The sequence below is a fragment of the Brassica oleracea genome, chromosome C8 (assembly GCF_000695525.1).
Source record: "Brassica oleracea var. oleracea cultivar TO1000 chromosome C8, BOL, whole genome shotgun sequence".
In the NCBI taxonomy this organism is placed as follows: Eukaryota; Viridiplantae; Streptophyta; class Magnoliopsida; order Brassicales; family Brassicaceae; genus Brassica; species Brassica oleracea.
Window position 1 is genome coordinate 27461005 of NC_027755.1, and position 8413 is coordinate 27469417.

General features: G+C 39.4%; 3 protein-coding genes across 3 annotated transcripts; 1 reads left to right on the forward strand and 2 right to left on the reverse strand.

The window, feature by feature from the left end:
* Window positions 1-616: 616 nt before the first annotated feature.
* LOC106307809 (serine/threonine-protein kinase-like protein At3g51990) lies at window positions 617-1962 on the reverse strand. Its single transcript, XM_013744872.1, has one exon. It carries the CDS (start codon window positions 1833-1835, stop codon window positions 759-761), a length of 1077 nt encoding a protein of 358 aa, XP_013600326.1. The 5' UTR covers window positions 1836-1962; the 3' UTR covers window positions 617-758.
* Window positions 1963-2766: 804 nt separating this feature from the next.
* On the forward strand, window positions 2767-4709 carry LOC106307717 (hsp70 nucleotide exchange factor FES1). Its single transcript, XM_013744751.1, has 7 exons — window positions 2767-3050; window positions 3128-3219; window positions 3289-3439; window positions 3526-3653; window positions 3739-3897; window positions 3975-4163; window positions 4270-4709. Exons 1-7 carry the CDS (start codon window positions 2840-2842, stop codon window positions 4480-4482), a joined length of 1143 nt encoding a protein of 380 aa, XP_013600205.1. The 5' UTR covers window positions 2767-2839; the 3' UTR covers window positions 4483-4709.
* Window positions 4710-4795: 86 nt separating this feature from the next.
* LOC106307718 (acyl-CoA--sterol O-acyltransferase 1) lies at window positions 4796-6014 on the reverse strand. The gene has a single exon (XM_013744752.1). The coding sequence runs from the start codon at window positions 5877-5879 to the stop codon at window positions 4845-4847; it is 1035 nt and encodes a 344-aa protein (XP_013600206.1). The 5' UTR covers window positions 5880-6014; the 3' UTR covers window positions 4796-4844.
* Window positions 6015-8413: the final 2399 nt, after the last annotated feature.

Here is an 8413-nt window from a genome sequence, read left to right on the forward strand (position 1 = left end):
GCGCATTATTTCCCTGCCATTACATAGTTATACATTACCGAATCTATCAGGAAATTTGTGGTTTAGGTTTCATATGTAATTCTAAACAATATTCATAACGATATCGAATATTTTCCAGTTTCACTTTCGGATTTCCACGAGACAAAAGACGCAGAATGTGTGTCATACCTAACGATCTGTGAACATGTCTTAGTGTACAAATCTAACACAGAAGCTGTTCCATCCTCGCATTCAGTTAAAGAAAACAAAAGTCTTCACTATCTTCTTTTTTTTTTTAGACAAAAAAAAAGTCTTCACTATCATGGATAGAGAAGCCAGTCCTACAGGGTATACAGGAACTAGGTAGCTAAGTATCGTAGTTATCATTGTCAAGTTATAGTCCAATTTCAAGCAAGATGGAGCTAAAGTTAGGAGAAAGAAACAAGAAGGTTCCCAATTCAACAACTCGATCAATATTCCAAGAGAATGTTTTGGAATATCCCCAACAACACTTCTTGTACAACATTTCCTTGCCTTAATATTTGGGATAAGGATAGACGCATTGACTTTGGACCAATACATAATAATACGTAATATTAAGAGGTGATCCATCATTATAACATGACACAGCACGATGTTACGTGATTAAAATCTTTATTATATACAATAATACTTTGCTGAATGAATAATTTGACCAACCCAAAAAAAGAAACAAATGGCTTCAAAGCGAAGCACTTGATTAAAACGTTTAACAAAACTCAAAATAGAAAAAAAAGGGATCATTCCACGGGCCTGCCCACCGTCTCAACCATCATACACGGGTTCCCAATGCCCAACTCATCCCACCGTCTCGACCTAACAGACTGCGTCAACCCCGTGAGCCACCCAACCACTTCCTCCATCCCCGGCCTTTTCTCTCTACACGTCCTCACACACTTCGCCGCCACCAACCCCAGATGGTTCCTCACGCTCACATCCACCGGCGGCCCGATCATCGGATCATAAATCCCGCCGATCTTCCCTCTTTTTATCATCGGAATGGCCCAATCCACTATAAACGACGGCGAGTATCTAACGTCTATCGCCTTCCTCCCGCTGATTATCTCCAGGAGCAAGATCCCGAAGCTGAACACGTCGGTCTTAGTGCTTAACCTATCCGCCGTGACGTAGTCCGGGTCGAGGTACCCCATGGTGCCAGCTGGAGGAGTCGATTTAACTTTCTGGTCCTCTACATTGCATCTGATCGCTAAACCGAAGTCTCCAAGCTTCGCGTTGAGGTTCTTATCCATCAGCACGTTCGCCGATTTGATGTCTCTGTGTATGATCGGCGGGTGTTGAGAGTGCAGGAGGTGCACGGCCTTGGCTATCTGGAGAGCGATTTTGATTCTCTTGCTCCAGCTCGATATCGCGATTGGACTAGAAGGCGAATCGGAGTGAATCACGTCGTACAAGCTCCCGTTCAGCATGAACTCGACGACGAGGAGAGGATCCTTGACGTTGTCGGCGCTGTAGCCGAGGAGGTTGACGAACCTAGGGCTCCGGATCTTGGAGAGGATCTCGAACTCGTTGTGGAATTCGCGGCTGATTTCTCTCGATTTCGAAGGTCTCTTGACGGCGACGAGACGGGAGCCGATGACGGCTTTGTAGACGCTGCCGTGGCTTCCGCGTCCGAGGAGGTTGTCGGCGGAGAATCCGCCTGTCGCGGCTTCGAGGTCGCGGTGGAGGAAGCGGCGTAGTTTGGGTCGGTCTTCTGGGGGAGATTCGGTAGGAGGAGGAGGAGGTTTGGTGGCGGCGGATTTGGAAGATGAGACGGCGACTGCGACGGCGGATCCGGCTTTGCACGAGAGATAACCCATTGGGTCGAGAGAATGTAGGAGGAGGAGGAGGAAGGAGAAAGGGAAAGGTGTTGATGAGTCTGGTGGCGTGAGAAGTCATTTTGGTAATAAAGGGACATTTGATTAGATTCAACTCAAGGAAGTGGAGAAGTCATGATTCTTTCTTTTTTTGTTTGTCTTTTATCTAATTATCACAGAGTCGCCCCTCTAATTTGTCATAACTCTCTTTCGTGCCCAATAAATAATAAATGTTATCAATTTTCATCCATTTTTAACCCAAAGTCGCCACTCTAATTTATCACCACTCCGTTTTTCCCCAGATAAATAATAATGTAATTATTTACTCCCAGTCAAGCTAGTGTATATTAGACCAACTCTGGATTAAGCCAAGACGATTAGCCGTTTAGGTAGCCTTTTTGGATCCGAGTTAGATTTTTCGGAATTTCAATACCTTTTTAGGTTTTACTCGAATCACAATTTTTTTAAAAAAAATGCAGTGTTGTACCTTAATATCTGAAATCACCGAAAATTACCAAAAAAATAACCTACATTATTTAAAAGTACCTAATTTTTTTTGTTTAAATGGCAAACTACTTAAATTAAGTATTGAAATTTTCTGAATCAACCAAAAATTCGTTCCTCTAATTTATAATAACTTCGTATAGTACCCAATAAAGATGATTTCGTATGAATTTACACCCTCAGTCAAACTAATGTATTATTATGCTAAGCCGGATAAAGAGTGGTTTGCTTGCATCTTTATCTAGATCCAAATTAGTTAACCAGAGGTTTATTTATGCATCATTACCACTCACACAACCATTCGATTACCGCCACGTGGAGACAGTGGGTGACGACCGACGAGATGACGTGTAATAAACTTATTGGTCGAACACGTTGTAAGGAGTAGTTTTAGTTCCGTAATATAAAAATCTGAAACCTCCAAAAATTACTCAGTAGCAGAACCTTAAGCCTTTCTTCACTGAATTACTCTGCTCCCGGAGAAAAACAAGATAACGGCGACGATGAACTTCTTCCGATGCCTGTCACTATTGGTTGTGATCGCACTAGTGAATGGTACAATCGCTGAGAAAGCTAACTCTTCCGGAGGAATGGTTTGGGCCACTGCGAGAGACGAGGCGGAGCTGGTAGAAGATTCCGGTTTGGTTATCGGAGAACAGGATCAAATCGACGGTGGATTCTCCTCCCTTGATGGGATGTTACACTGGGCTATAGGTAAAATCATCTCCCCCCTCCCACTGCTCTTCTTCTTTAATCTTTCCTCTAGATCTGACTCTACTATCTCCCGGTAGGTCACTCGGATCCTGCGACGTTGAAGGAAGCAGCTAAAGATGCACAGAAGATGTCTATGGATGAGTTGCAGAAGCGTCAAGTGGAATTAAAGGTGCGAACTTTTTGTGACTATTATGACTCTGTTTCTGCTTGAATCTCATCTGAAAGTATTGTTGAACAGGAGCTAGTGGAGAAGCTGAACATGCCATCTGACGCGAAGTTGATGCAAATAGCTGTGTCTGACTTGAACAATGCTTCCTTGTCTCTTGAAGATCGTCACCGTGCTTTGCACGAGCTCTTGATCCTTGTAGAACCTATCGATAATGCAAATGGTAACGAGAAGCTTTAGATTCGCTATATGTTCTATTTTACGGTGATGTTGTTTGTGTCTTCCCTGACTATACATGACTGTGTACAGATTTGAGCAAATCAGGAGGGCTTAAAGTTGTGGCAGGAGAGCTTAATCATTCTGACTCAGAGGTAAGGAAGCTAGCTGCGTGGGTGCTAGGGAAGGCCAGCCAAAACAACCCTTTTGTTCAAGCGCAGGTTTGTTTCCTCCGTTGAACTTGCAGAGCAGGACTGTGTATAGAAGCCATCTGAAGCTTTCTTGTTTTGTGAATCTTGGTAACAGGTTCTTGAACTTGGTGCTTTGACAACACTGATTAAGATGGTGAACTCCAGCTCGACTGAAGAAGCTGTGAAAGCACTCTTTGCTGTCTCTGCCTTGGTACGGAACAACGTAGCTGGCCAGGACATGTTTTATGCATCACGTGGATACATTATGCTTCAGGTGAGCTCACCAGAAAGACATCATTACACTGTCAGTTTTTGGAAAAACCATTCATTACATTATGCTTCGTTCTCCAGGATGTAATGAGCAATGGGAGCTTGGATATTAAGCTGAGACGTAAAGCTGTATTCTTAGTGGGTGATTTGGCTGAGTTTCAATTACAGAACACAGATCAGAAAGCTGAACTCCCTATATTCAGTGATCGTTTGTTCCTAAAATCCGTGGTGGATTTGATCCTTGTCCTTGATCTTGATCTCCAGGAGAAGGTGAAACTCTTAACAGGACACACTGACCTTATTATATTATTCCTCTATGAAGCTTTTGCCACACATCTCCTTCTAACTTCTGCTAATTTGTGTAAATATGTTTCAGGCTCTTACCGCAATCAACACTCTTCTTCAACTCAAATCCATAGAGCCTTTGATTCTCAGGGACTTCTGCGGGTTGGAAGGAGCATTAGAGAGAATGAAGCTGCAGCTGGAGGAATCAATGGCGGATGAAGACAAGAGAGACTATGCTGCAGATGTGGAAAGCCTTCGTGGTGAAGTGGAACTCATCTTCCGTAAAAAGCTTGGACTTTTATGAACCATGATCAGTAAGAAAGCAACTCCTTGTGCGTCTGATTTATTAGTGGGAAAAAGCTTTAGTCAAAGGAGGTGTCCACAAATCTAGCTGCCTTAGATAGATTTAAGATGTGTAACCTAGACAGATCTTGCTGATCCATTTTGCTTGTTATTGTCTACTTGTTTTCAATTTTTAATGTATAGTTTTATAAACTTCCCACTATTTTCTTGATTCATGTTTTCATCCAAGTGAAGAGAGTTGCAGAAACTTTAGAACTGTTGTATCAACAGAAGACAAATAAAGAGTCGCATGCGATGTGATCATGATTCTTGATATGTTTTGTAGCAATATGAAACTCAAGATTTGTTTTCATGGGCAAGTATTTAAAGTAGAGATGCCATGATGGTCTTGAGCTCGGCTGCAAGCGCGCCTGCATATGCATACTCTTCAAGAGCCCTCTCAAATATGTTGCCCCGATTAAACACCGGCAAGAACAGCCACAAACCCGTCACCATGACAAACCCGAACGTCAAAACACGACCGACTCCTGTCGGAAGCCTCCACCTCCCGTTGACTTTTTTCTTGACGGCGATCTCCACAGTAGTGCAGAGCCCGTGTACAAGGAAGAACCACATTACCTTCCAATCCGGCATCAACCCTCCCATGTAGAAGAAGATGAGCTCGTGCATCAACCCTGAGACAACAAACGTGGCGAGAACAGCAAGAACACGTGACCAGTTCGGGTCCAAGACAGAGAAGAGCTGAATCATCGGCTCGTACACGGTAGGCCTTAGGATTCCAGTGACCGCCAGGTTCCATCGTCTCCCCCAGAAATCCTGAAGAGATGTCGCCAGGTACGGTTTGTTGAACTGTGGCTCTAGCTCAAGACCTGACATGGCTCGAACCATGGTGGCCGTGGCGGCTAGGATGAGCTCGAGGAGGAGGTAGATATGAATCGCGTAGAGAGTCAATACGGCTTTGTTCGGGAGTTTGCTGTTATACTCGTAGACTTTTGTCATAAGAACCAAAAGAGTAGCCATGATGGTATAATATAATAGACCCTCTCTGGATGATCCTCCTTGGGAGTAAGATTTAGGGCTCAGATGAATCTTGATGGGCAAGCAAGAGACGGCTAAGAAAATAGGGAGAGATAAGGGTTTGGTGTCTGAAGCAAGAGGACCTCGTCCTAAAGCAAAGAGAAAGAGCTTGAAGTTAGCGAGCCAGGAGATGAAGAAAGCCGTGATGCCGACAGCATGTATGTTGGACAATGATAAAGGAACAATGAAGAAATAGAGGAAGACTGGTATGAACAGTATCATCCTTCTCATCCCATTAGGAACCAATCTGGCAACGACATATGTGTAACAAAGTGAGATGATCACTAAACACCACGCGCTTATGAAGCTCACCATCTCCATGTGTGTTTTCTTTTGGTTCTGACTTCTGAAATATTCAAGTCTCCGGAAAGGATGAAAGAAGATGATGGAGACGAACAATGATCAACAAAACTGACATAAGATCTTAAAAAACGTGCCATGCATCGATGTAAACCATGAGGAACGTCTTTTTTTATATTTTCTATTCATTGTCAAGTTGACGATCAATAGTATTAAATCAATACTATTAAAACATAAGTACAATTTTAGACCCAAATATTAAAACATAATATAATAACATAATTGTGCCTATAACATTAACATTAATAAATAAACACCATAAAATCTAATAGCTTAAATATGAGAAGATTTTTTTAATTTTTTTTTTTTGTTAAGATTACATCCCATAAAAATAACAATTAGAAATTAGTGAAAACCATAGAATTTGCCCTTTTTCAAATTAAAAAATCCATAGAATTTTTAAGAAAAATTTTCCTAAACGGCCTTAAACCAAGTTTTTCTTCCAAATATAGACTTCAAGGCCCAACTTGGCAGAAATGTTTCATTTAATGATACTTAATTACCAGAGCACCTCCAATGTTAATTTAACCTAAATTATTAAATAATAAAATGAAAAACATTTTGAAAACTTTTCGTAAGTTTTCGGCGACGAAGATGTGTCGTCGTCCCTGTATTGTTGTATGTTGTCTCCGTCGTCGTCTACGTATCGCCTCCGCATCATCTTCGCCGTCGTCTGCATATCGCCTCCGCATCGTCTCTGTCGTCTGCGCATCGTCTCCATTGTCGTTTGTGCATCGCCTCCGCATCGTCTCGATCAGTCCTCATCTGCGCATCGCCTCTGCATTGTCTCCGATCTGTCCTCGTCACTACAAGCTCGCCGTCTACGATGATGTCATCTCCAAAGTCTTTTCATTTCTTTGATGCTGCTAAATCTCAATATGCGATTTCTCTCTGCTCAAATCACTCATGTGTGGGGTTTCTTCTTACTAGTATTGTAATCTGTTTAATTTGATTGTTGAAAATCAGCATATTGTTGCTTGCATTGTATTGAATCTCAATGGTAAAAACTCAGAAATCTTCAATCTTGGATTCATTTATCATGTTTAATGAGGATAATTGGGTATTACTTCATTTTAACATAGTCATTGGCATCTATGTTTTTCTGAAATAATTTGATCAATATATGATTCAGTCATTGTTTCATTTGTTTCTCCTGTTTCTTTGAATTGATATTCCAGTTTTTGGTTATACTCTGCAGAGAGAAAAACATGTACATTGTTTCTAATTTCTTTGTGTTTGTATGATTTTTTTCCTTTTTAGACTATTCAGGATAAGTTTTCTGATCATGTACTAAATCTTCCAAAAAAATTGAATCATGCATGTTATTACTGATTCAGCTAGCTGTAACAAGCAAACTACTGATACATTTGCTTTTCCTGTTCCTTTTGAATGTTATTCCAGTTTTTGGTTCTACTGTGCAGAGAGAAAAACGGGTAATTGGTTTCTAATTTTTTTTTTTGTGTTTGCTTGATTTTCTTCTTTCTTAGACTATTCAGGATAGGTTTCCTGAACATGTACTAAACCTTCTAAACAAATTGAATCATGAAGGTTATTAGTGATTCAGCTAGCTGTAACAAGAAAACTACTATACATTTGCTTCTCATGCTATACGATGAAGTTTCCTATTCATTTGTGTTCTATTCTTTTTCATTTCAATGGTTTGTTGATGATTTACATTTTTACTGATCATTTTATGGATGTTGTTTAATGGTTACGTGATATGCACCGACCACATATATATTTGTTTTTGGAAGTCTATCTTGAATAAGTTGGATTATTTCCAACTTATGTAATGTACAATTTAGGTTTAAATGCATTTTTCCTCCAAATTCCAAATCACAATTTGAAATTTCCCAAATATGAAGATATAAATCCTTAGTCTTTGATCTGATTTCATTTTTTAGTTTAAACTTCTTTGTTAGAAAGAAACGCACTAATCCCCTATATATTATTTGAGAAGCATTACAACTTCTTTTTGTAGCCACATGTCATCACTAGAATGATTTTTAGAATCATTAGAGAAATATGTTGGTCCATCTAATTATATAATAAGTCTTTTATTAAACTAACAATAAATTCATCATTAATGTACTTTATTATTTCCTTAAATAAAATTTACGGAATTGCCTAATGTGGCTAAAGTATATATGAGAATTAATGATTTTGAATAATAAAGATTTGATAAAAAATAGTGTATCTTCTATCATATTTGTTTAATTTTAAACTATTAAATAAATTAAACAACCACAATAACCATATAATAAAAATTTAGATTTTTATGTATATGTTATATTTTGAATTTTTACAAACGGCTATAAATTACTAAAACTGTTAAAAGTCTCGCATTCAAATTTTATGATCCACGGTTTAAAATTTTTGTTATGAAAAAATACAAATGATTACAAAAATTATATAAGTAAAAAGTCTAATTTAATTAATTATTAAGATTAATATATATATATCATTTTAAATTAAACTATAAACCATATAAAATA

What these genes read in the sequence shown, in the direction of transcription:
- LOC106307809 (XM_013744872.1), bottom strand. Translation starts at nt 1,835, where the DNA reads ATGGGTTATCTCTCGTGCAAAGCCGGATCCGCCGTCGCAGTCGCCGTC.
- LOC106307717 (XM_013744751.1), top strand. Translation starts at nt 2,840, where the DNA reads ATGAACTTCTTCCGATGCCTGTCACTATTGGTTGTGATCGCACTAGTG. An exon ending in ACCTATCGATAATGCAAATG is followed by an intron (nt 3,440 to 3,525) that starts GTAACGAGAAGC and finishes GACTGTGTACAG; the next exon opens with ATTTGAGCAAATCAGGAGGG. An exon ending in GTGGATACATTATGCTTCAG is followed by an intron (nt 3,898 to 3,974) that starts GTGAGCTCACCA and finishes TTCGTTCTCCAG; the next exon opens with GATGTAATGAGCAATGGGAG.
- LOC106307718 (XM_013744752.1), bottom strand. Translation starts at nt 5,879, where the DNA reads ATGGAGATGGTGAGCTTCATAAGCGCGTGGTGTTTAGTGATCATCTCA.